This window comes from Erythrolamprus reginae, chromosome 9, assembly GCF_031021105.1.
Source record: "Erythrolamprus reginae isolate rEryReg1 chromosome 9, rEryReg1.hap1, whole genome shotgun sequence".
NCBI lineage: Eukaryota > Metazoa > Chordata > Lepidosauria > Squamata > Dipsadidae > Erythrolamprus > Erythrolamprus reginae.
The window spans coordinates 38,645,571-38,673,448 of NC_091958.1; the positions used below are offsets into that span (position 1 = coordinate 38,645,571).

At 42.9% G+C, this 27,878-nt stretch overlaps 3 protein-coding genes across 4 annotated transcripts in view; 1 reads left to right on the forward strand and 2 right to left on the reverse strand.

The window, feature by feature from the left end:
• Positions 1-2,592: 2,592 nt before the first annotated feature.
• On the reverse strand, positions 2,593-17,245 carry PMM2 (phosphomannomutase 2). Its single transcript, XM_070760843.1, has 8 exons — positions 17,096-17,245; positions 14,427-14,538; positions 11,615-11,691; positions 9,379-9,470; positions 8,114-8,213; positions 6,652-6,727; positions 5,561-5,676; positions 2,593-4,191 (listed from the first exon to the last, which is right to left on the reverse strand). The coding sequence occupies exons 1-8, from the start codon at positions 17,165-17,167 to the stop codon at positions 4,087-4,089; spliced, it is 750 nt and encodes a 249-aa protein (XP_070616944.1). The 5' UTR covers positions 17,168-17,245; the 3' UTR covers positions 2,593-4,086.
• Positions 17,246-20,227: 2,982 nt separating this feature from the next.
• Positions 20,228-24,940, forward strand: TMEM186 (transmembrane protein 186). Its single transcript, XM_070760844.1, has 2 exons — positions 20,228-20,338; positions 23,258-24,940. Exon 2 carries the CDS (start codon positions 23,258-23,260, stop codon positions 23,957-23,959), a length of 702 nt encoding a protein of 233 aa, XP_070616945.1. The 5' UTR covers positions 20,228-20,338; the 3' UTR covers positions 23,960-24,940.
• Positions 24,941-26,252: 1,312 nt separating this feature from the next.
• The window catches only part of SLC5A11 (solute carrier family 5 member 11), a 43,424-nt gene continuing 41,798 nt past the window's right edge, over positions 26,253-27,878 (reverse strand). For both annotated transcript variants that reach the window (XM_070760846.1, XM_070760847.1), the window contains one exon: positions 26,253-27,633. In XM_070760846.1, coding sequence (XP_070616947.1) covers positions 27,407-27,633 — 227 coding nt within the window. In that variant the 3' untranslated portion in view covers positions 26,253-27,406. The remainder of the gene's footprint in view (positions 27,634-27,878) is intronic.

Consider the following 27,878-nt stretch of genomic DNA (forward strand, 5'->3'; position numbering starts at 1 on the left):
CCCATGGTGTTAGGTACTAAAACTTCTATTCTGGCACCTTGGAAAATATTTTTACAATCCAACCAATCGGGGTTACAGTGGGTGGGTCCCTCTGACTTTCCTGCCAACCAGTTTTAAATTCTGTTGGGAGAATTGGCGCTAGACTTATGGTTGGGTTCACCACAACACGAACTGTATTAAGGGGTTGAGAACCACTGGTCTGATTGGAAATGGAAAGCCCACTCCACTCAGTCCCCAATCTCTACTCTTTTGGTAAGGAATTGTCTTCAAGGAATCACAAAGATGGGAAATAGGCCGTTTTCATATCTACGTTAAAAAATGCTCATGTGTATTGGAGTTCAACAATTGTTAGCTTTTTGATAAAGTGTGTTTGTTTAAAACTGTGTTTCTCAACCTTGAACATCTTTAAGACGGTGAACTTCAAATTCTGCCAAAATTCTGGGAGTTGAAGTTGAGAACAAGATAGGTTACAGGTGATGCGATTCCTGGCTTTTGCTACTACCGTGGCTTTTCTCCTACAACAGTTAAGTATACTGCTAAAAAAAAATAAAGGGAACACTTAAACAACACGATATAACTCCAAGTAAATCCAACTTCTATGAAATCAAACTGTTCCACTTAGGAAGCAACACTGATTGACAATAAATTTCACATGTTGTCAGCACATTCAACTTTGTACAGAACAAAGTATTCAATGAGAATGTTTCATTCATTCAGACCTAGGATGTGTTCTTTGAGTGTTCCCTTTATTTTTTGGAGCAGTGTATTTGAAGTGAACATTGAAAAGTGAAGTTACAGGTTTACCAGGCATCCCTGTATCTTAATTAAAGAGCTACAATTACAGTAAATCATGCGTACGGTATGTGCTTCTTGAGGCATAAATGTGCCGCAGGATGCAACGATCCTAAAACTGCAATTTTAAATTGATAAAATCTGGATGTGGCTCTAAATCAATACTTCCTAAATTTTTCGGCATCAGGGACCTGTTTTTAGGCAGATTTTTCTACAAACCGGGATGGGTGGGAGGGAATGGTTCCTAACAAGCCATGGACCCGTACCGATCTACAGCTCAAGATTGGAGACACCTATAACCAGGGTTGGGTTCTAATTTTCCTTACTGCCGGATCGCTTCCTGATATGCTGCATGGGCGTGCACATGCACAGTGCTAAAAACACAGCTTCTGTACATGCGCAGAAACAAAAACCCAGATGGTAGCGGGAGAGCCGGTTTGGGGACATGGCAGGTCTGGGTCGTTGCTGGTTCTAGCAACCCAGGCCTCCAATTTACTACCGGTTCCATAGACTGGTCCGAACTAGAAGGAACTCACATCCCCCTATTCTAAATAATTTCTAATACAATCATGTTTGTATTCTGTAGAAAGATATAGAGACTGCCTAAAAATATGAAAATGATGACAGCACAAATGGTGCAAAATTAATGATTTTTCCTATTATTATTATTATTATTATTATTATTAATAATAATAATAATAATAATTAGATTTGTATGCCGCCCCTCTCCAAGGACTCGGAGCGGCTCACAACAACAATAGATACAATAAAATCCAATATAAACTATATTAAAAATCCCATTATTATAAAAAACTAACAATTCTAAAACAATCATACCAATCTCATATGTTGAGTCAGGAAAGGTAAGGGGAGAAGTCAATCCCCCCATGCTTGGCGGGTATAGATGGGTCTTCAATATCTTACGGAAGGCAAGGAGGGTCGGGGCAATTCAAATCTCAGGGAGGAGTTGATTCCAGAGGGCCGGGGCCGCCACAGAGAAGGCTCTTCCCCTGGGTCCCGCCAGACGACATTGTTTAGTCGATGGGATCCGGAGAAGGCCAACTCTGTGGGACCTAATCGGCCGCTGGGATTCGTGCAGCAGAAGATGGTCCCATAGGTATTCTGGTCCGGTGCCATGTAGGTTTTATAGGTCATTACAACACTTTGAATTGTGAACAGAAATTGATCGGCAGCCAATGCAAGCCGCCGAGTGTTGACCGAACGGGTGTACCTAGGGAGGCCTATGATAGCTCGCGCGGCCACATTCTGCACGATCTGAAGTTTCCAAACACTTTTCAAAGGTAGCCACATACTTTTTTTTTTTCAAATGGGCTTTTCCATCATGCATAAAGCAAATCTTTTTGGGCTTGGCAGGAAGGAGTACCAATTTAGTTTCCCTTGTGATCCTGAACCAAACCGATATTACAGAAGTTTGAACAAACCAAAACCTGGTTTGCTCCGAATGAATAAGGGAACAAATCCATTTTCCCATGGTTTATTCAGTGACCATCAATGAGTGTGATAAATTTTATTCTCCTCTTTTCAAAAGGTCAGTTGGGTTAATTAAGTAGGGTCTTAATTTTAAAGCCAGCTTTGCATAAAAAGTTTATCTCTTTCCAGCTGGATTAAAAGGCAGACTTCAAACCTCTCAAAAGGCCAAATAATATTGGTCATAATTTTTAAAATCAGTTTCAAGAGTTTTTGAGGATCCTGATAGTTTCAGTCGTCTCAAAACCTCAGAAGCGGCAATAGCTGTTTCTGGATTCAAGGGTGGAAAGAGATCAAACACTGGACAGCAAATGCAAATGATTCACAGAGATTTTAATCAGAGAGGATCCAGATTCATCCAGAAATACAGTACAGTACAGATTCCAGAAACCATTGTAGATCAATTGGGCTGATTTTTGAGGCATAAAAACCCTTCAGCCTTTCTCCGGTGCATTAAATTCCAAAGTTAAAAGGAAAGCACCAAACTCTGTCCCAGATTCAAGAAGAAACAAAGTTTTATCAGGGAAAAGTCAGCACATCTATCCACCCAGCTTCCCAGTGACCTTCTCCAGATGTTTTGCCCTGACCTTTCCAAAAAAAGGGGCTCTACAAACAGTGAGAAGGGCCAGATTTCAGGCATGGCGTGAGAATGGACGGCATACACATAGGGTCAGCCAGCTTCCTTCAGCAGACATTCAAACGTCATTGGTACAAGAATGTCCTTGTTCTGTAGCAGAGAAAACTGAGTCACGATCCAACCGTTAAGAATTACTCAGCACTAAGAAGACAGCCTGAATTGCGTGTTTTTTGGCCAGTGGAGTAGTTACTTACCCCACATGTGGCTTCTGAAATATCTTGGTACATGTGAAGCCATGCAAATCTTATGAGCTGTTCCCACAAATTGTTGGGGGGGGGGGGTACATACAAGGGGCATCAGAGAGGGGCGTCGGGAGACAGAGTAAATCCAGCAGGAGCATCTAGGCCAAGAATGGGTCTCCAAGGTTAGGACTCGTCTCCCAAAATTAGGGGTCAGGTCGAAGCCAGAATGCTTGGAGGTCTTGGCCTGCCACATTATGCTATATTCTTTTTGGAATGTTTCTTGCTGTGGGGAGTTGGGAGGGCCGGTTGCACGAGGAAGTACAGATAGACAAAATAAATTCCTTTTACAGTTTCAAGGTCATCCTTTGTCCAGCACCTGGTCGGAAGAAGATGGGAGTGTACGGAACCAGTGATCGAAGACGAGTGTGAGTGTGAGACAGGGGAAATGAACTTTAAACTGGAAGTAGAAACCCTGGGGAAATCAGATTCCGGTTTCCACTGATGTACCAAGATGGCTCTAGGAATAAATTTGCCTTGGACTCTGATTTAAATCTAGATGTTAATTGGAACGCTGACATTGGGAGTCTCTCAAACAAGATTCACTCTGAAGACCTCCCCTCCTCTTGCTTTCCATTTGGAAAATGGCCGTTTCTTTCTCGAGACGGAACTGACCCACAAACCACACTAAGCCATCAAACTGGCCATTTTATTCAGGGGAACCAAGTGTGTGAACCCCGGATTAGAGCTCACTTCACAGGACGAAGCCAATGCCGCTCGTCCCCTCCAGAATGGGGGAAGAAAGCGTGGCGTAGTGCAATAGGTGAGCTCAGAACAGCCAAGCGGATGGATGGGATAGTTGGAGCTCCTTCCCTCCCCTCCAACTCCCCACTTCGGATGTTACCCCAACCGTTTCCCCCTCCCCAATTTTCAGGATTTAGATTCCAATCATGGTCCTGAACCCCTTCAGTGCAAAAAGCAGCCCGTGATCTATTTGAAGAACAAAGCTTCGCATATCTCCTTTGTCTGCTCGGGCGAAGAGACGCTGTGTCCGAGGGTTCTGGGGTCTGTGTAAATTTCGTAGTCGTTTCCACCCTGCAAAGGAGACCAAGAGAAAGAAGAAATCGATGTCAAGGAATGAAAAGAAGAAGAAGAAAAAATATCTTGGCTAACTTTGCTCTTCAAACGCACCTCCTGGCTGCCCTTGAACAAGTAGCTCAAAAAAATTATTCCTGCCAGAAATTCTCTTCTCGAAAACAGGGTGTCCAAGCATTTTGAAATTCCCTGATATTTCCCTGACATTTCCCTGGAACTTGCAATCTAGTGAAGGCACGGTTGTAGATGACGTCATACCAAATGGCTCAACCAAGGAGAAATATTGGTAGCTAAGAAAGCAGGTTGTTTGTTTGTTTGTTTGTTTGTTTGTTTCTTTCTTTCTTTATTCTTTCTTTCTTTCTTATTATTTCTTTTTTATTGATTGATTGATTGATTGGATTTATATGCCGCCCCTCTCCGAAGACTCGGGATGGCTAACAGCAATCATAAAACAGTGTACAATAATAATCTAATACTAAAAACAATTAAAAACCCATTAATATAAAAACCAAACATACATACATACATACCATGCATAAAATTGTAAAGGCCTAGGGGGAAAGAGGATCTCATTTCCCCCATGCCTGGCGGCAGAGGTGGGTTTTAAGAAGCTTACGAAAGGCAAGGAGGGTGGGGGCAATTCTAATCTCTGGGGGGGTTGGTTCCAGAGGGCCGGGGCCGCCACAGAGAAGGCTCTTCCCTGGGTCCCGCCAAGCGGCATTGTTTAGTTGACGGGACCCGGAGAAGACTCACTCTGTGGGACCTAACTGGTCACTGGGATTCGTGCAGCAGAAGGCGCCACAGTTATGCTCATTTTTGCTTGACTCTGCCAGGCAGTGCGATCCATTGTTTTTTTAACATGATTTTCCCTGACTTTTAAACATTTTAATACTTTGTTTTTCCCCCGCCCCCGATTTATTCAGGGTTTTTTTCACAAATTCCCTGATAATTCCCTGATATTTCCCGAACTGCCAATTTCCCTGATAATTCCCTGGTTTCCCAGGTTTGCTGGACACCCAGCTAAAAAGACTCTACAAAGAGTGCAGAGAAGAACAACCAAAAAGATGAGGAGACTGGAGAATAAAACATGTGACGAACGGTTGCAGGAACTGGGCCTGGCTAGTTTGTGAAGAGAAGGACCAGGGGAGACAGGATAGCAGTCTTCCAATATTTGAGGGTCTGCCACAGAGAGGAGAAAGGGATCGGGCTGTTTTCCAAAGCACCCAAAGGCCGGACAAAGAACAATGGATGGAAACCAAAACTGTCTCCCTAACCTTAACCAGAGGAGAGAGTATTTTCAGGGGAGGTCTTATTTTGGGGAAAACACGGTAGCTGCAACTGGAGCATCTTCTTTGGGCCGTCTACTCACCGGCATGGTCTTGTCTCCAAAGAAATAGATCTTTTGGAAGTTGTCCTGGGCAACAATGTCCAAGCAGTACCGTTTGTCCCAACCGTTGGGGAAGACATCAAAGCTGATCTGCCCTCCTGCAGAGATCAAAGAGAGAAGAGGATCAGTGGGCTGAGCAGCAGAAGTGATGGAGTTGATTGGAGCAAAAGAGGAGCTTCGAATGGAACAAAGAGCGCCCCCCCCCCGGGAAAACAGCAAATTGGGGAAAACCAGCAAAAATCTACAGAGGAATCATTGAGTCTGTCATCTGCACCTCTATAACTGTCTGGTTCGGTTCTGCAACTCAACAGGACCGACACAGACTTCAGAGGAGAATCAGAATTGCAGAAAAAACAATGGCTGCCAACCTGTCTTCCATTGAGGACCTGTATACTGCATGAGTCAAAAAGAGGGCGGGGAAAATATTTGCTGACCTCTTGCATCCTGGACACAAATTGTTTCAACTCCTACCCTCAAAATGATGCTATAGAGCACTGCACATCAGGACAACTAGGCACAAGAACAGTTTCCCCCCAAAATGCCATCACTCTGCTGAACAAATAATTCCCTCAACACTGTCAAACTTTTTACTAAGTTTGCACTTCTATTTCTACTAGTTTTTCCCCATCATTCCTATCCCCCTTTTCCTCCCACTTAGGACGGTATGACTGTAACTTGTTGCTTGTATCCTTAAGATTTTTATTAATATTATTTCTTCATTGCTTATTTGACCCCTATGACAATCATTAAGTATTGTACCTCGTGATTCTTGACAAATGTATTTTTTCTTTTATGTACCCTGAGACAAATTCCTTGTGTGTCCAATCATACTTGGCCAATAAAGAATTCTATTCTATTCTATTCTATTCTATTCTATAGCTTTGCAGAGAGGGCCCCTCGTTCTCTTCACACTGACTGGGAAATCCCAACAGAGCTTTCTCCTCTGGAAACGGACCATCAACTAGGCTAGCATAGAACAGAAGAAAGTCCTCTCTTAATGTGATTTTCGGCATATTCAGGCAATTATGATGTTTTCTGTGTGCAGCTATTTCCGTTCTTTTAAAAAGCGGTACCTATGGAAAACGTAAGGCCTTTTCCTGCAAAGTCACGTCGTAAATCAGCAACAAATCTGTCCCGGATCTGTTCCCTCTGTTCAAGAAATAATAAAAAAGAAAATTCATCAGTTTAGGGAGGAAAAAGATTATTTTTTAAATAGCCTGGTGGCCAGGCTTGTGGACTTCAACTCCCAGAATTCCTCAGCCAGGAATTGAAGTCCACAAGTTTTAAAGTTCAATTCAATTTTATTATAGACCAAAGACCAAAGCAAACAAGAACACTCAGCAAATATACAAGAAAAGAATGCTAGATAAAATAGTAAATAACAGATAAAATCCATGAAAAAATCCAGTCGTGTCAATTACACATGGTCAATACTACTAAAATTACAAGCCATAAACTGTGAGGCCTATAGTCAGTTTAATACTATTAGGGAAAGGAATAAACAGGGTTTCCACATTTGACGTATAAATTAGCTATGGTGGATTAGACACTTAAAGGCTAGTCACAGTTATATATATCTATATATATAACGCTAAAGTGAAGAAGACACGTTTGTGATGAATCCCCACTATTGCCGCACAGAATCTGGCCACCTGTGCTGTAATTGTGGCCTGTTTATCCTTAAGCAGCCACTGTAGGTAGGTAGTGTCTGAGTGGACTGGATACCTTGTAATTAATAATAATAATGATAATGATAATCATAATAATAATTTATTAGATTTGTATGTCACCCCTCTCCGAGGACTCGGAGCAGCTCACAACAGCAATAATAATACAATATGATACAAATCCAATATTAAAACTAATTTAAAAACCCATTATTACTAAAAAAACATTCAATTCTACACAATCACATGGGGGGGAGGATTAGTCCCCCAATGCCTGGCGGCATAAATGGGTCTTTAACATCTTGCGGAAGGCAAGGAGGGTGGGGGCAATTCGAATCTCTGGGAGGAGTTGATTCCAGAGGGCCGGGGCCGCCACAGAAAAGGCTCTTCCCCTAGTTCCTGCCAGACGGCATTGTTTAGTCGACAGGACCCAGAGAAGGCCAACATTGTGGGACCTAATTGGCCGGGATTCGTGCGGCAGAAGGAGGTCCCGTAGGTATTCTGGTCCAATGCCAAGTAGGGCTTTATAGGTAGTGGTAGTGGCAGAATATGTTTTTTCCTAATGTCTGTATAAAAGGAGCATTTCAGGAGCATGTGTCCCTCAGTGTCCACTTCTTCTGAGCCGCAAGGGCAAAGTCTTTCAGTGAATGGTATTCTTTTATAAACGGTGGATGGAAGCGCATGGCACCATAAAAGAGCAAATGCTTTTCGGTGATTTGCTGCTGTCTAAGATAGCTGGCAGGAGCCACAACACATCTGGTGGCATCTGGAGCCAGAAACAGTCAAAGGCTGCCAAAGGTTGGAGGCCCTGCCCCAGATCACTAAGAAAGCACCAACCGGAAGGATCAAAGCCGACCCCATCACCTGCCTTGTCGAGCTCAAAAAACTCCATCCGTTCGGCTTGGCTACAGCTTCTGCCGACGGGAGAAACGTTCAGCATCCCATTTCGGAATTCAATGAAAGTGCCTCTGGGAAAAGAAATAAAAGCAAAGACTGTGACTTTCCCATAAGAACCTAAGAAGAGCCCTGCTGAATCAGGCCAAAGCCCATCGAGTCCAGCATTCTGTGTCACCCGGTGGCCCACCAATTATCCTCCCTTTCCCTGGACCCCCAACAAATGGTACTCAAGGGAACCCTGCCTGCCTCAACCAACATAGATGTCCAACACTTGGACATCCGTTTCAATAACCACCGATACTCTTGGCATCCACGAATCTGTCTAATCCTGCCTTGAAGCTCTCCAGGCTGACAGCTGTCACAACCTCTTCTGGAAGGGAATTCCATAAACCAAGGACACTCTGGGTGAAGAAATATTTCCCTTTATTTGTCCTCCCTTTCTTACCTATGAGCTTTAGGGAAGGCCCCCTTGTCCTAGTATTGTGTGATAGAGAAAATATTTTTTCTCTATCCCCCTTTTCTATCCCATGCATTATTTTATACACTTCGATCAAGTCAACCCTTAAACGCCGTCTTTCAAGGCTGAAGAGACCAAGGTGTCTCAACCTGGTTTCATAAGGGAGGGGCTCCATTTCCTTGATCATACCTGTTGCCCTTTTTTGCATCTTTTCCAGTTCCATTATATCCTTCTTCAGGCGCGGTGACCAAGTGACCAAGAATGCTGAGTTCAAAACACTTCAGTTTGATGTTATAGCGTTCTCTTATTACCGCTTGGGCACTTTCTATAGCTGCTTCTTTAATTTCTCTGAAATCACCCATATCCCTCCTCGTTACTAATATTGCCATCTCCTTTGTAATCCCCCCTTTTATATTTAACATTTTATTAATTTCGTCTTGCATCTCTTTCCAAAATTTCTGTACTACCGAGCACTCCCAAAACATATGCATGAACACAGGCTGCCTTAACATTCTTAAAAATATGTGCAAGTTGTACAGGTGTATAATACCACTTGTGTAATATTTCCCTTCTCATTTCTCTAGCCCTTGTATTCTTGATTTTCCTTATATTCTCCACTATATTCTTCATCTCTTGTACATCTATTAGCTTAAAACTCTGTTGATAGAATCAGTGCTAGACTTATGGTTGAGGGTCACAACATGAGGAACTGTATTAAAGGGTTGCAGCATTAGAAAGGTTGAGAACCACTGCGTGTAGGAAAGCACTTATGCACCTACCTTTTCCTGGGGAGCTTAATTTTTGCAATGTAGCTCAGGCAGTAGTTGATCAAATCCTGAAGAAGGTCTTCGCCCAGATGCTCTTGGATGCTCTGATCAGGAGAAGCAAAGAAGAATCACGATGGAGTCCCCAAAACTCCAGAAGCAACTCTCAAGAAATCAGACCCCAGCAAAATATTTTCTGGATTCTATTTCTCAAAGCTTGGAGGATGGTTCCTTTCTGAACCTGGGGGATTCTTACCAACCAGGTTGGGATCAAATGGGGAGCGTCCCCAAGGGGTGACTTTGACACAAGTTCAGCAGCCATGATTTGGCCAAAGGTCCATCTTGTCTCTCATCGTGAGCTGTGGTGGCGCAGTGGTTAGAGTGCAGTACTGCAAGCTACCTCTGCTGACTGCCGTCTGACTGCAGTTTGGCAGTTCGAATCTCATCAGGCTCAAGGTTGACTCAGCCTTCCATCCTTCCGAGGTGGGTCAAATGAGGACCAAGATTGTTGGGGGCAATGTGCTGACGCTGTAAACCGCTTAGAGAGGGCTGTGAAGCATTGTAAAGTGGTATATTGGTGCTATTGCTATCTATCTTCCTTCCTTCTGTCCCTCCGTCCCTCCCTCCCTCCCTCCAATGCCAAGAGTTCAATTCTTGACTCAGCCTTCCATCCTTCCAAGATGGGTAAAGGGAGGACCCAGATTGTTGAGGGCAATTGACTGACTCTGTAAACTTATACACCATGAAGTGGTGTATAAGTCAAAGGGATATTGCTATCACAGCTAAACATCCTTTTCTTTTCTTTTTTACAAAAGAATGGTATATCTTTATCATTCACTATTACTGCCAAATTAAGTGACAAATGAGGGTATCCAATACACCAAAACAGGCACCCAGAGTGTCAGATAAAGGCCAAAAGCCTTGACCTAATTATGATAAGTCAGATTATGTTAAATCAACCTGAAAGGGCAACCGAAAGAACCCAAGAAAAGACCAAGGATGAGCCTTCTGGAGAGGAAGAACTGAAGGCTGACCAGAACGTCTTGGAAAAATCGAATGGATATTCTTTGCACTGCAGCCTTTCCTTCAAGTTCCCAATATTATAGCCACTCGTCCTCTGGGACTTAATTGATTTTAAATCCACAAATATATGAGCCGTTCTCACATCTTCAGGCCAGCAGTTCCATAGGTGAATTCTGCCCTGGTGGAAGAATTTCTTTTGGTGGGTGAAACCAGAGGTGGGTTTCAGCAGGTTCTGACCAGTTCTGGAGAACTGGTAGCCGAAATTTTGAGTAGTTTGGTAAATTAGGTCCCACAGAGTTGGCCTTCTCCAGGTCCCGTCAGCCAATGTCGCTTGGCGGGGCCTAGGGGAAGAGCCTTCTCTGTGGCTTGCTGGCCATGTGACCAGGTAGGAGTGTCTTGCCGGCCATGTGACCAGGTGGGAGTGGCTTGACAATCATGTGACTTGACTAAAGATTTTCCAAGAACCTCAAAACAAGACCCATATCAATGGATTCAAAACAAACAGATCATCAAATTCACCCCCATCCTAGAAGTGAGCAGCCATAGAACAGTGAAAGGACCAAAACCTCTCCCTTAAGATTTTGGAAGCACATTTTGAGGTGTTGTCATAAAGTTGCCTTCATGATTAAAATGGCCATTCACAAAATAATCACTTACTCAAAGGCAGCAATCTAAAGTGTTCCTTGCTACTTTCACAGCCTAAGTGAACATCCCAAAATGCTCCATTCCACATAACAGTCTTAACCCTCTTTCTTACAGACTACAAAACAAAATCAAAGTTTCTGGCAAAACATTCGGTTCCAAGCATTATTCATTCTTATTTTCTAGAGCAGGGGGTCCCCAAACTTGGCAACTTTAGGACTTGTGAATTTCAACTCCCAGAATTCTCCAGCCAGCAATGAAGACCTCTGTTTTAGAGGATAATATAGTCGTTCGGAAAGGAGGGAGAGGCAGAAACCCAGATCACATAGAATTAATTCCAGATCTTATCTTCTTATACTTTTCATAGACACTTTTGTTTGTAACAGAATTGCCGGCTTTGGGGTTTTTTAATGCTTTCGGGAAGAACGCAGAGGCTGCCCAAAGAAGACGCCCTGCATTTTCTTTCAACATCTTTCGGTGCAAATTGGGTGCTCTGGGGTGGAGCTCTATTTTCGCTACCCCACTGCGTTACCCCGTCCCATCCAGGCAGCAACACACACACATACACCACTGATTACAGGCCTACCTGCTTATTAAGAAGTTTTCCATCTTTGTATGACACCAGTCCGTTTTCTGGGAAAACATAGTCGTACTTTCCAACCACTAACCTCCAAAAAAAAAGGGGGGGGACACCAAAAGGAGCTTTAATTTGTATCATTTAGTTCAAAAAACATTTCAATGAAATTAACAGAAACCATCTTTTCTTACTCCCTCCTCTGAATTCATAAAGCAACTGATTTTTTTTTAAACGTATGTGTAGCCACCTCAAAGCAATTGGGTAAATTGATGACATTCAATTACATATGATAGAAACATAGAAACATAGAAGATTGACGGCAGAAAAAGACTTCATGGTCCATCTAGTCAGCCCTTTCTTGTATTTTATCTTAGGATGGATATATGTTTATTCCAGCCATGTTTAAATTCAGTTACTGTGGCTTGACTAACCACGTCTGCTGGAAGTTTGTTCCAAGCATCTACTACTCTTTCAGTAAAATAATATTTTCTCATGTTACTTCTAATCTTTCTCCCAACTAACCTTAGAGTGTGCCTCCTTGTTCTTGTGTTCAATTTCCTATTAAAAACACTTCCTTCCTGAACCTTATTTAACCCTTTAACATATTTAAATGTTTCAATCATGTCCCCCCTTTCCCATCCGTCCCCCAGGCTATACAGATGGAGTTCATTAAGTCTTTCCTGATACGTTTTATGCTTAAGACCTTCCACCATTTTTGTAGCCCATCTTTGGACCCGTTCAATTTTATCCATATCTTTTTATAGGTGAGGTCTCCAGAAGTGAACACAGTATTATTTCAAATGTGGTCTCACCAGTGCTCTATACAGTGGGATCACAATCTCCCTCTTCCTGCTTGTTATACCTCTAGCCATGCAGCCAAGCATTCTACTCGCTTTCCCTACTGTCTGACCGCACTGTTCATCCATTTTGAGACTGTCAGAAATCACGACCCCCTAAATCCTTCTCTTCTGATGATGTGGGGTAAATATGCCCAAGAACAACTAACAATCTCTGCGTCTGTGAAATGCCAAAATATTACACAGAGACCTGGTGTGTGTTCTGTCTGGGTCCCTCCAGAGGCAAACACCAACCCAAAAAGAGAATCCAGACACACTGGTAAAAATCAAAGGCAGTTTACGGAATTCAAAGCAAACACAGGTAACAGAAAATGTCCTTACAAACAGGAACACGCTGAAACTTCAAAGATGTTTCACGAAGGCCATGAAGTAAAACAGGATTCTTGCTGTCAAAAACAACGCTGGAGATAACAAACATATGCCTCCCCCAAGTCTTCCAGTCTTCTAGGCCACAAGCCAAGATCAGAGACGCCGAGAAGCAAAGCAGGGTCACAGAACTTCCAGTTGATAACGCTCCACATGACTGCAAGGGCTGGCCTGCCTTTTCAACCCTGCTGAGGAGAACCACACCCAAACCCAGCTGTTGCCAATTCAGTGATGCCAATACCTTTCTAATTGGTCCCGTCTCTGAGCTGCACGTCACTGTCTCATGTCAATTATAGCCTGTGCTTCCTCATCCAATGAGGCCAGGCTACTGGCTGGGGAGAGGCCCCCCCCCTCCGGGGCTCTCAGGCTGCTCCCCCTCATCCTCTTCCTGACTTTCCTCTCCCCCATCTGCCTGGTCCAGTACCATTTTTAAGACTCTATATTGTGCTGACAATGCCAGTTTCTTTCTCTGGCTGGTTGCAAACCATTATAATGAAGTTTGCATTAAATAATAACACTGGTCAACACAAAAAAATAATCAGGAAAAGTAATATGTCTGTTTTTTGGAGTTTGATGTGCTGATTCCAAAAATGTGCTTAGTTTTGCTCTATCACATAAAGTTTCTGATATAGAAACATGTTTGTTATTACATTATTGCTACATTTTCAATGTATGTGGTAATTACTGTTTTTTTAATGTCGCCAGTATATTTCCTATATCTTATAATAATAATAATGATGCTGCTCCTTGGAAACTATACCTGCTACAGAAAAACTATACATTTTTGAAATCAGAACAAAAAAATGATTCAGAAAAGTACAAAGTCAACTGCAATGATTACAAAAAATATAAATAATAATAATAATAATAATAATAATAATAATAATAATAATTTATTAGATTTGTATGCCGCCCCTCTCCGCAGACTTGGGGTGGCTCACAACAAATTTTTGCAGACCTGTGTAATGAGCCCCAAAATGTGACTTTGGGTGAAACACAAAAGTGGTTTATCTAAGCAGCAGTTGTGCTGTTTTCATCCAAGTTTTATTTCTCAAAAAGATATTCTCTCTAAATTCAGAGATACCAGTCAGCTACGGGCCTGAAGAGCTTCTGGAGAGATTTCAAGTCACATGATTTTTCCAACCTGAAAATGGACTTTTAATTCAATTTATGGTCTATCTTGTCCGTGGCCAGATGTCACGTTCTCGTCTGCTCTGCTGACAATTTAATTTAATTTTTGTTGTGAGCCACCCCGAGTCCACAGAGAGGGGCGGCATACAAATCCAATCAATCAATCAATTAATTTAATTGATTTAATTAATTTAATTTAATTTGACTTCTATGCTGCCCAATCCTATGGGACTCAACATAAATGCAGGAGGTTGGACTAGAAGACCTCCAAGGTCCCTTCCAACTCTGTTATTATTATTATTATTATAAACAATATTTGAACAAGGCGGCCTTGAAAGTGAATGCAATAACGGAATAGAATGGAATTCTTTATTGGCCAAGTGTGATTGGACACAGAACAAGGCAAAGACAGTGGCTCAACCCCTAATGAGGATTCAGTCAACTTTGCCACCTCGCCGCCTTCTTACCGTCTTCCCCCAGTTGTTCCTGAATCTTTTCGAAGTCTGAGCCTCCCACCACGCCGACTTTCACCTTCTGCCGCAAAGCTTGTAGGAAATCTGCCATCTCGGAAGTGATTTTCTGGATTGGTTGAGAAAAGAGGAATTGGTGTGTGTCAATCAGGTCAAACAGGGATTTCCAGCAACCCTCACATGCTCTCTTCATGACCCCTGTTATTATTTCCACACCATTCATTCATAGTAGCAATAGCAGACATATACCACTTCACAGTGCTTTTATGTTACATTTCGATCTTCAGTTTCTTTATACTGTATACTGCTTAAAAAAAAAAATCACACAATATAACTTCCAGTAAATCAAAATTCTGTGAAATCAAACTGTCCACGTAGAAAGCAACACTGATTGACAATCAATTCCACATGCTTTGTACACATTCAACATTGCACAAAGTATTCAATGAGGATATTTCATTCATTCAGATTTAGGATGTGTTCTTTGAGTGTTCCCTTTATTTTTTTTGAGCAGTATATATTTCTGCCTCTCTAGGGGCCATATCCAAGGCAGTTAAATTTTTATAAATGACAAACTATATGCTATATGTGTAACATATTTTTGCTAATAATGAAAAGGAAGGGAGATTAGTATAGATCTATTTCAAGCTATTTTGCTCTCATCAGCTAGCCATACCCTTATTGGGATTTGAACCTGAGACTATACTAGCAAAAATATGTTACACACACACACACACACACACACACACACACACACACAAACATATCTTTATCACACATTTCATGTTTTGATTCCCCATCTTTTAACCAATCATAAAATCTGTTCCATGTTATATAATATTCCGTTTCCTCTTTATTTTGCAATTCTTTGGTCATCTTATCCAATTTAGCACATTCAAGAATTTTCCTAATAATCTCATTTTCATTGGATATTTCATTGTTTTTTCCATTTTTGTACATAAACAATCTGTTAAAATATGTATATTCCTTTTGAGTAATTTCCCCGCATGATTCCCAACAAGAAAATTTCTAGTTTCCAATCAATATTTGTTACATCTTCTATCATCTTTTTAATGTTACTCTGGTTTTTTTTTAGCATTCTCACATGTCCATTGATGGTAATTGTACCATATGCTTTCTGGCATTTCCAGCATACAGGAGATATTTTTTAGACATCTTTGCAAGACGTTGTGGCAGGAGATGCCATCTGTAAAACATCTTGCATTAGTTTTCTCTGTATGCTATTGATATTGTCAATTTTAAATTTGTCTGCCACATTTTTTTCCATCTTGCCAATTCAATATTATAACTCAAATTTTGTGCCCATCTAATCATAGTTTCTTTGACTGTTTCTTCTAATTCATATCATACCCTGTTTTCCCCAAAATAAGTCACCCCCGAAAGTAAGATGTAGGAGACATTTCGTTTCACAGCATTCCCGAACAGTCTTGAGAGACAGTTTTGTTACATTTTTATTACACTGCAATTACTGTCCTTATCATTAATTCCTTTTGAAAATGGTAACTTTGATCTGTGATGAAAGTAAAGGGAAGACGGAATCAGAATTGCCCACGAAAAACCAAAGTGCTAGTGAACAAATAGCATGTTCAACAAACTCAAACTTGAGTTTGGATAAACTCCAAACAAGAAGCCATCAAAGGTTGCTCCTTCAAATGCTCTTTATTCATTTCCATCCAGGTTTACTTGTTTCTCATTATAATAAGAGTATCACACATTTCATTTTTGATTCCCCGTCTTTTAACCAATCATAAAACCTGTTCCATGTTATATAATATTCCGTTTCCTCTTTATTCTGAGTCTTTGGAGAGGGGCGGCATACAAAGCTAATAAATATATATATATATCTCAACGATCAGTTGCAAAAATGTATTAAAACTGTAATAAAGATTAAAACCTGAAGAAGAGGGAGAGCGCTTTCAGCTATTAATCAGATATTCATTCATTCATTCATTCATTCATTCATTCATTCGGATTTGCATGCCACCCAACTCCCAAGGGACTCTGGGCGGCTCATGACCAAAGAATAAAATATACAATGTAATATTAAAACCCCTTAAAAAACAATCTAAAACAATTTAAAAACAACAGTTAAAAACCATACAATGTTTTTACAATGTTTTACAATGGCCAGATCCCAAAGGCGTTCGTTCCATCAGATCAAGAGCCCCATAATTAATAATAATAAAGAATAAATAAAAACTAATAATAATAATAATAATAATAATAATACAGGCAGTCCTCGACTTACAACATTTCATTTAATGACCATTTAAAGTTATACCACCAAAAAGTGATTTATGACAATTTTTCACTGCAATTTGATCAAACTTCAGATGCTCAGCAAGTGACCGGCACTTACGGCAGTTGCATTGTCTTGGAATCAGGGGATCCCCTTTTTGCAAACTTCTGATAAGCAAGGTCAATGGGGCTGCCAGACACGTCTAACGGTGATTCACTTAACAACCGGGGGCAAAACTCACTTAACAACCGTCTCCCTTAGCAACGTCAATGTTAGACTCCACTGCGGTCGTAAGGCGAGGGCCACTATCTAATTTGACAGGCAGTTGTGCAAAAACCGCACAGGCAGTTGCACTCTGCCCATGCTCAGAGGCCCCCTCCTGCTCGCTCTCTCCCCCTAATCCCACCTGCCGAGGCGCGGTCAGGGTGCCGTCCACATCGAAGAGGCAGAGAACCGACGCGCCGCCCTCGCCCTCCATGGCTCCCTCCGTGCACCGGCTCCTTCGGACGGGAGGAACGGAGTCAAAACTACAGGCCCCAGCATGCTTCCGGGTACGAGGCGACCTCTACGCACGCGTGCCCCTTCCCTCCACCCTATCGGAGGCCTAAGAAAAGCTCGTAGAGTTGGGAGGAGCGGCTGGCGATCGTCGCTTCCGGTTTTCATTTGGCTGCCGCTCCAATGCGGGGCGGAAGAGCCCTGGGGAAAAGAGACGTGGCCGGCGGGGATTTGTTAGGCAGAGTTTCTCCACTCTGCAGCTTCAGGAGGGATGGGCTGCAACTGCTAGGATTCCCCAGCCCTCGTGACTTACTTACCGCTCCCCAGTGGAAGTTGCAGATTGAGAAACTCGGATTTTCATTCCAAGGAGCGGCTTGCAAATTCAGCCCTTGGAAGTCGAATCCAAACAGAAAGACCCTGAATTATTATTATTTTTTAATTTTTGAAAAAAATAGATTGACTTACAGCTATACATTATATTACATTCAAGAAAACAAAAAGAAGTTATATGCAAATAGAACAAATACAGGGGGGAAAGGGACAGAGAAAGAAAAAAAGAGAGAGAGAAAGAAAGAAAGAGAAAGAAAAAAGAAAGAAAGAACAAAGAAAATTACATTAAAAACAAGAGAGATAACCTTGTTCTCTCTTTACTTAATTATTTTTGCTCATGTCTTTCTATGTCTTTGCAGTAATTCATATTGTTGGCTTAATTACTTTCAAATTCATTCTACTATACTATTCTATTAATTGTTACTAGTACATTAAATTAATAGTAAAAGGTAAAATATCAAAGCTAATTACAATTTATTTGAACAATTCGTTCTTACTCAAATTAGTATAGCTTGTTTTCCATAACAAAAGATTAAAGTCATTTTTGTTATCTGAAATCTATCCTACCCAAACATATTTCATCTTAGTTTCTTTGAGGTCACCTCAATGTGTTGTATTGAAATTATCTATTTCATATTTTTTTGCAACTGATTATACCATTTATCCCATATTCTGTACAAAAAACTAAATTCTTTTTCTTTTTAATGTTTTGTTTTTTTATTTTTCTCCATTGTACATCAAATGATTGCATCCATATATAAACCATAGTAAGAAATCACCATAAATATCTCGCTTTGACTTCAATCTAAATCTAATTTACCACCATCAATATCTGCCAAGTCTGAACTTCCATTTTTTATTCATTCAACCACCATCTCCCTTCTACTTTCTCAAACTTTCTCTCCTCCTTCCTTCTCCACCCTCTGAACCCTTTCTCTCCTACCTCTTTCTCCTCCTAGCTTCTTACTTCCTCTCCTCCTTTCTTTACCCTCCCCTGAGTGAAACGTCCCAAATTCTAAGTCTTTCTTCCTATATTTTATATTGTTATAAAATATACTGCTCAAAAAAAATAAAGGGAACACTCAACACAATATAACTCGCAAGTAAATCAAACTTCTGTGAAGTCAAACTATCAACACTGATTGACAATCCATTTCACATGTTGTTGTGCACATTCAACTTTGTATAGAACAAAGTATTCAATGAGAATATTTCATTCATTCAGATCTAGGATGTGTTATTTGAGTGTACCGTGCAGGAGGGCCTTCTCTGTGGCTGCCCCGGCTTTATGGAACCAACTGCCCCCCTCCCACCGATGTCCGTACTGCTCCCACCCTGCTGGCCTTCCGCAAGGCCACTGAGACCTGGCTTTGCCGGCACGCCTGGGGGCCATGAATTGTACATCTTGCATGGCCAAACTTTATGAATGGTGTGCATGCATAAGATTTGACTATTTTTTATATAAATGGGTTTTATCACAGCGTTAGCTTTAGAGATTACAGTATATTCAACTTCTTTTTTATTGCTTGTATCTTTTGTATTGTATCATATTATTTTGTAAGCCACCCTGAGTCCTTCGGGATTGGGTGGTATAAGAAGTTGAATAAATAAATAAAAATAAATAAAAAATTTTGAGCAGTATATTTTACATTGTTGTAGGCCGCCTAGAGTCCCCTGGGGATTGGGCGGCATAGAAGTCAAATACATTTATTTGTTTATTTATTGATTGATCGTGAAACATGTGCAGGAAAGTAGTTTGTGTAAACATAAGTAAAAAATAACGATAAAAGAGGACAATAGGACAAGGACGGTAGGCACAATGGTGTGCTAATGCATGGCCCTTACAGATCTCTTAGTAAATGGGATGAGGTTGACTGTAGACAGTCTAAGGTTAAAGTTCTTGGGGTTGGGGGAAGAAACCCCAGAGTCAGATAGGGCATTCCAGGCATGGATCACTCTATTGTTCTGTACAAAGTTGGATGTGCACAACAGCAGGTGAAATGGACTGTCAATCAGTGTTGACAGTTTGATTCCACAGAAGTTTGATTTACTTGGAGTTATATTGTGTTGTTTAAGTGCTCCCTTTATTTTTTTGAGCAGTGAAGCTTGGAGCCGTTTACATTGAGTTTGAATCTGTTGGGTGCTTGTGTGTTGTTGCTGTTGAAGGTGAAGTAGTCATTAGCAGGAGGGACATTTTGGTATATGATTTTAGGAACTACAGTTAGATCAGATCGGAGGCAAGGTAGTTGTAAATAGAATGGAATAGAATTCTTTTATTGGCCAAGTGTGATTGGACACACACAAGGAATTTGTCTTGGGGTATATTGTCTATTTGCAGTAAATTAAATTAAAATTAAATTATAGATATTTTCCCCTGCATTAAAAATGCAACAGTTCCCACTTTGGCATTTCACACACCCCCATTCACACACACACACACACACACACAAAAGAGGGGAAACCTGGGGCTCCCCATCCCCGCGCCCGAATCTTTGGAGTTGCCCCCCCTGTCTCCCCCCCCCCTTGGATTGGATTTTGCAACAACCTCCGACCACCCAAAGGGGCGATCAACCCTGTGATATTTTTCTTCGCCCCGCCCCTGGCGTATCTTTGCTGCCATCTGGTGGCCGCGCGAGGGACTGGCAGCCCCGGGGGATCCTAATCCGCCGCCCGCTAGTGACGTCACTCTTTCGCTTTCCGCGTGGTCGTGCAACCACAACTCCCAGCAGCCACCGCGTCCCCTCGCCTCCACTGCACTGGGTCCCGGCGATCGATCCTTCCCGGTGCCTTGGACTGCCGCGCAGGGCCCATCTTCCCCAGCGAGGTGGGGGTGCTTGCATTGCACGGGAGGGTCGCGCGTGCAAAGCGTGCAAAGCAAAACTTCTTGCACGGTGCATTGGAACGCCTACAATAGGCGCGGAGTGGAGACCTCCTAGCGATGCCTTCGGAGGGCGGGGAGTTTGATTCCCCGGCTGATCTCCAAGCGGGCTAAGCGAGGTTGGGTCTGGGGGGGGGGTAGTGTGGAAAGGAGACCACCAAGAACAGCGGTCACCTTGACTTCTTTTATCACCTTTTATGGCCTTTTCTATGAAAATAACGGGGTCCTCCACTTGCGACCACAATTGACACCCCCCCCCCTAAATTTCTGTCGCTGAGTGTGAAGTGAAGGTGGTGAAGTGAGGGTTGCCTCGTTTTATGACCTTTTCTTGTCCCAGTTGTTAAGTGAATCACTGCGGTGGATAAGTTAGTAACCTGGTTTGTTAAGGGAATCTGGCTTCCTCAGTGGCTTGACTTGTCCAAAGGGATGACACAACCCTGGGACACTAACTGTAATAAATGTGAGTCAGGTGTCAAGCATGCAAACATAAATCAAGTTATCGTAAGGGTGTGCAATGGTCATAAGTGTGAAAAACGGTTGTAGGTCGCTTTTTTCTGTTTTATTGTATTTTTGAACAGAATTAATAGAATAGAATAGGATTCTTTATTGGCCAAGTGTGATTGGATACACAAGGAATTTGTCTTGGTGCATATGCTGTCAGTGTACATAAAAGAGACATTTGTCAAGAATCATCAGGTACAATACTTAATGATTATAATAAGGGTCTGTCAGTACCACCTACTGCATTGGTTGGGTTTTCAATATATGAAGATAAACCAGCATTGTTTGTTAGGAGAAAATAGTAGTATAACCTTAAGAGCTACTGTAGGTAGCAATTATGAGCTGGGCTGCAATTTAGCTAGATGTACTGCTCTCTGTTGCATTGTGTTGGGCTTTGTTCCTGTTGCTTTGTACTGCATGACAATTGTATGGTTGGTTGTTGGTGTATATATGCTGGTTAGTGTTGTGGTTAGCTCTGGCCCAGCTCCTGCCCCAAGGACTGTGGGGGTGGATGTGGATGAAACATCCAAATATCACAGGCCTGTTTTGCTGCCGACAGCTTCGGGCAGCGAATTATCCTCTAGAGCAGTGTTTCCCAACCTTGGCGACTTGGAGATATTTAGACTTCAACTCCCAGAATTCTCCAGCCAGCAAATGCTGGCTGGGGAATTCTGGGAGTAGAAGTCCAGATTTCTTCAAGTTGCCAAGGTTGGGAAACACTGCTCTAGAGAAGGGAGGGACTGTGAGATGGGACCTTCAGAGGGGGGGCCTGGCAGGCAGCCCAGGAAGAAGCCAGTCATCATCTTCCTCATCTTCGATAGACTCTGATGAGGAAGCAGTGATAGACCCACGTATGCGTAGAGCTATGCATAGAAGAGAACAACTTCAGAGGTATTACAGGAGATAATAGAGTCCACCTGTGGTTGGGTGGGGTTCAAGTAATTAGGGCTGATGTTAAATGGGCAGCATGCCAGCCTCGCAGTGTGGAAGATTATCTGATCGTGCTTGTAGATTTTGCATTGTTGTTTGGGATTTTTCCCAGGACCTCGTGTTTGGATTTCAGGACTCTGACCATAAATCATAGTGACGGATTCACAGCTACTGGTTAATTGACTTGAGTTTGTTTGTTTTTACAAGTGAGCCCTTTGAATTCAAAAGAGTGGTTTTCTTCTATTTTTCTTTTGATAAAGAAACAATTTTTGCCTTTTCCTGTGTGTGTGTCTGTTTTTGCTACTTTTACATTTAATTGAAGGCTCGTGCCAGGAGCCGGCAGAACAGTTAGTATTGATGCTCTTTGCTGTGTGTTAATGCTTTATTTCCTTCTCCTTTTCCCACCATACTACTTCCCTATTTACTTTTGCATTTTGTGGCTTATAACTCAATAAAATGTTAAAACGTGAAAGACAAAAGCTAGGAATGAGTAATATAAAGAGTACGTGGAGATGAAGCAGAATAAAGTATAATAACTTCAAACACGATATCCTATCTTTTAATTAAGTGAAAGCATTTTTAAAAAATATACGAGTCTGCTCGCAGATACAGTGATACCTTGTATTACAAACTTAATTGGTTCCGGGATGAGGTTCTTAAGGTGAAAAGTTTGTAAGATGAAACAATGTTTCCCATAGGAATCAGTGGAAAAGCGTGCAAGCCCAAAACTCACCCCTTTTGCCAGCCGAAGCGCCCGTTTTTGCACTGCTGGGATTCCCCCTGAGGCTCCCCTCCATGTGAAACCCCACCTCCGGACTTCTGTGTTTTTGCGATGCTGCAGGGGAATCCCAGCATCACAAAAACGAGCACTTCGCTGGCAATGGAAGTCCAGAGGTGGGGTTTCCCAGTGAAGGGAGCATCAGTGAAATCGCAGCATCGCAAAAACACTGAAGTCCTCGAAACCCCACCTCCGGACCTCCGTGTTTTTGTGATGCTGCAATTTCACTGAGGCTCCCCTCGCTGGGAAACCCCACCTCTGGACTTCCGTTGCCAGCGAACTGCCCGTTTTTGCGCTGTTGGGATTCCCCTGCTGGGATTCCCCTGCAGCATCACAAAAACACAGAAGTCCAGAGGTGGGGTTTCCCATGGAGGGGAGCCTCAAGGGAATCCCAGCAGTGGGAAAACGGGTTCGCTGGCAACGGAAGTCCGGAGGCGGTGCATCCCAGCCGCAGTGGTGGGTTTGTAAGGTGAAAATAGTTCGTAAGAAGAGGCAAAAAAATCTTTAACCTCGGGTTTGTATCTCGAAAAGTTTGTATGACGAGGCGTTTGTAAGATGAGGTATCACTGTATATTGCTTTCTGAAAAGACACACAATTGCTGTGAAGGTTGTACCCCACTTTGCAACCTGATGAAAACTTTTCTGTCTCGTTACAGATGAAGTTCCTCGTTGGCTGCGCCCGTCGGCCTTTGGTCCTCTTCAGGCCCTGTTGTCTTCGAAACAGCCTTGCTCCGCAGTTGTGGAAAAGAGGCCACCAGGTGCTCCGTTCTTTTCAAAGCCCTACCACTCTGCAACGGGGAGGTAGCCCGTGGACACCCAGCCTTTTGCAGCCCCGATGGCTGAGTAGCGTCGACTTGTCTCAAGGCGATCCAAAACCACCGTCTAGCTCTGAAAACCCAGAGAAATTTACCGTGATTTACCGATTCCCTGCCATCAGGTTGTTGAAATTCTGCTCGAGGTTGAAGCTGCTGCAGACGGGCTTCGGCCTCTTGATCTTGCCTCCACTCTGGTACTTCCACGGGCTGAGTCAGTCTACGTTGGCCACAGCCCTCTTCTCCTCCACCCTCGTCTTTCTGTACACCATCAGCTTCTTTCTACAACGGGTCATCGGCTTCATGTATGTGAACGAAAGTGGGACTCTCTTGAAAATTTCCCACTTGACCTATTGGGGGAAGAGGAGGAACTTCTTCTGTCCGGTCGAGTCTGTTGTGACCTCAGGAATGGAGGGCAGAGACAGCAACAGGTTCCTCTTGAAGTTCAGACAGTATGGCCAGAAAAAAGACCTGTATTTCTCACTGGTTTATGGTCAGGTTGTGGACTCTGAAGCCTTTGACAAAGTGTTTAGGTGTCATTCCTAGGTGTCTGTGTTGACGTTTGGTTGCGTTACGCTTGTGGTAGAAACAGCTGCTTGAGAGGTCCTATTGGGTCAACACCTTCCACCACGAAGCCCCATCAGTTCCTGGTTCCAGGATAGAGAAGCCGAAGAGGAGAACACAGGATTTTGAGGTGGCCCAGTCTCTGTGCAAGAAGTCAGCCCACTCTGCATGTTTCGGGATTTTAGTGGATTTATCCCAGTCTGACTTGCTTCCTGCCTCCTTTCTTCAGTGAAGCAGGAAGCAGGACTTCTTGGTGGGGTAAGGGCACTTGAGACCTCTTGGGCAGCTGTTTCCATCACAAGCTTAACTTTGGAGCTCTCTCACCAAATGTATGCATGGTAGGGTTAGGCCAGAGATTGGCAACTTTAAACACTCAAAAGAACCATTTGGACCCATTGCCCACAGAAAAGAAAACACCAGGAGCCATAAAACCCTTCCCAAGCCTGATTATTTGAAGAGCCACCTGCGGCTCCAGAGCTGTGGGTTGCTGACTCTTGAGTTAGGCATTGGAGAGAGCAAATTTGTAGAAGACATTTGGAGAAATAAGGATGGACTTGGACCTCTGCTGTTGTTGAAAATTTTAAATATCCAGTAGATGACCTGTCACCTGCTGGTTCATCCTTTCAAAGCGACTTCCTTACCTGGATCCTCAGACCTTGAACAAGGAGGGAGCTCCTAATATGTAAAGACAACATTCAACAGCCCTGTTCAATGATCTTATATAGTCCGGTCCACAATCAACGCAGGAAATGTTTTGTGATGCTTTGTATTATATCCTAATCTTTAATCCAGCTGTGGATAGAGGCTAAGGGATGCATCCTGCTATGTCCCACAGCAACTGTGTACCTTTAAATATAAAAGGCTATAAGCTAAAAGAGAGATCCTGAGAGGTTTCAGACAAAGCCTGTTGAATAAAAAGATTTATTAAATTGAATAAAATAAACGCCCCTTGCCAAAACCTTCTTTGAAGGCTGACTTGGCTTCCTTATATGTCTCAGAAGTGGACTCCAATAACTCAGCCATGCTCAAGCGCACAAATGAACCATTAGCATTGCCATGTGGAATCAGCAGTCCCGGGAAACATTGGCTGGTGGGCCCCAGGGGAAGAGACTTCTCTGTGGCAGCCCCCAGCCTTCTGGAATCAACTCCCCCTAGAGATTAGAACCGCCCCCACCCTCTTTGCCTTTTGTAAGTTGCTAAAGACCCACCTTTGTCGCCAAGCATGGGGGGACTGAGATACCCCCAGAGTTATATAGTTTACGCATGGTATGATTGTGTTGTATGGTTTTAATGTTGGGTTTTTTAGATGCTTTTAATATTAGATTTGTTATACTGTTTTATTTTGTTGTGAGCCTCTCCGAGTCTACGGGGAGGGGCAGCATACAAATCTAATAAATTATTATTATTATTATTATTATTATTATTATTATTATTATTATTATCATCATCATCATCATCCATGGACCGCAATATGCCAGCCACTTCTCCTTTTTGGGTCTTCCGCAATTTCTGTCGCTTCCATTTTTCCCAACAAAAAGAGTCCTGCTTGCTTGCCTGGTTGATTTACTCAGCAAGCTAAATTGAATGCCTTCATTTTCACCATTTTTGGCAGCAGCAGCCAAAAAAGCCAATGCAATCCTAAATTGCCTTAACAGAGGGATACAACCTAGGACTAGGGAGGTACTAATACCACTCTATAAAGCCTTAGTAAGACCCCACTTGGAGTACTGCATCTGGTTTGGCTCACCACACTACAAAAAAGACATTGAAACTAGAAAAAGTGCAGAAGAGAGCAACCAGGATAATAAGGGACTGGAGATAATAACATACAAGAGTGGTTGCAGGAACTGGGCCTGGCCAGTCTGGCGAAGAGAAGGGCCAGGAGAGACATGATAGCAGTCTTCCAATACTTGAGGGGTTGCCACAGAAAAGAAGGGGTCAGGCTGTTTTCCAAAGCACCCAAAGGCCAGACAAAAAATAATGGATGGAAACTGACCAAGGAGAGATTCAACCTGGAAATAAGGAGGAACTTTCTGACAGTGAGAGCGATCAACCAGTGGAATAGAAGTTGCCTGTGGAGGTTGCGAGAGCTCCAACACTTGGTTTGGTACAGCAGCTAAATGGGACAGACAGAGACTTCCAACCGATAGTTAGGACTGCAGAGGGGAGAAATTGCAACCAATTCTTTTAGCCAAAGAAGAGACTGTATCTAATCTTGTTTCTGTTTTGAAATTACTTCCGGATGTTGTCCTTGCAATGAAAAAAGAAACTTTGATTTTGTTTTTGCCAATTAGATAGATTTATTGTTATACAATAAATTGTCTGGTTGACGGGACCTGGAGAAGGCCAACTTTGGGATCTAACCGGTCGCTGGGATTCATGCGGCAGGAGGCGGTCCCATAGGTATTCTGGTCCCATGCCATGTAGGGCTTTATAAGTCATAACCAACACTTTGAATTGCATCCGGAAACCAATTGGTAATTTCTCGAGAAAAAACCTGACCCAAGAGAATCAGCAGAGCCCAGAGATTGAGCTCCGTGTCTGCAGAGGCCCCACGGAGGCTTCTCCCCACCTTTTGCGGCCCTGTTTCCTCCCAGGAGATTACTTGAGAGGCCCCACGGACGCTTCTCCCTGCCTTTTTTGGCCCGGTTTCCTCCCAGGAGATTCCTAGAGAGCCCCCACAGAGGCTTCTCCTTGCCTTTTCTGGCCGTGTTTCCTCCCAGGAGATTCCTAGGGAGGCCCCACGGAGGCTCCTCCCCGCCTTTTCCGGCCCTGTTTCCTCCCAGGAGATTCCTAGAGAGGCCCCACTGAGGCTCCTCCCCACCTTTTCCGGCCCTGTTTCCTCCCAGGAGATTCCTAGGCAGGCCCCACGGAGGCTTCTCCCTGCTTTTCCGGTTACAGTTTCAGAGGCTCAGGTTTGTAAGTGGAAAATGGTTCTTGAGAAGAGGCAAAAAAATCTTGAACACCTGATTCTTATCTAGAAAGGTTCGTAAGTAGAGGCGTTCGTAGGTAGAGGTACCACTGTATTTTTTTTTCTGTATCCCAAGTAGACACAGTGAGTTAGCTAAAAATGTTGTAGTCACTGGCTTTTTTTTGTTTTTTAGCAACATGAATCCGTGGAATGCTTTCAGTTTATGATTCTGGTCCAAGAGCATCCATGGATTGTAAAACAGTCAAAAGTGCAAAGTCCTTCCGGTCATTTTTTTACACGCACTGAACATGCAACGTTTATGACCAAGGGCTTTGGCTTCCCTTTGCTTCCCTGAGCCAGCCAAAGCAGAATTCGTCACACAATTCTACCCTTTTTCCTATGGGATACAAACAATGCACAATGTGCAGGACTGCTGCTTCGTCTTCTCTTTGTCCTCCTCGTTCTTGACAGCATCTCCAGGTGTGGAAGCACAAAAGCGTCTGTTGCAGGGTCCGATGCTATGCAAAGTAGGCCCAGAGGAAGACCCCGGCGCTGATGCACAAGATCAGGTTGATGTTGAGGATGTGCTTTACCAGAGGCGGTTCGTCCAGCATAGCCTTGGACGACACTCCAGGTTTGGGTTCAGCAGGAGTCCTGGTTGAGTCCTTATCTCTGCTCTCCATCCCGCAGACCCACAAGAAGACGCTCATGAATTTAGACTCCTCCTTCTTTGTGTCCAAAGAACCTGCAGGCAAGACAATCAGCAGTAAGAGGATGATGGGCAAGTCCTGGGGCCAATCCAGATGGTCGCTTGGGCAGTCAAGGCTGACCCAAAGGCACCCAAACCAAAAGCAGATCAAGCTGCCGATCTCAGAAAGTGTCATTATACATTTTAAATTTCAGATTAGTAGATTTAATGTCCTAATTTGACTTTTACAAATTTACAAGGGTGTGCGTGTGTGGCAAGGCCCCTTAGCATTTCCAAGGGAT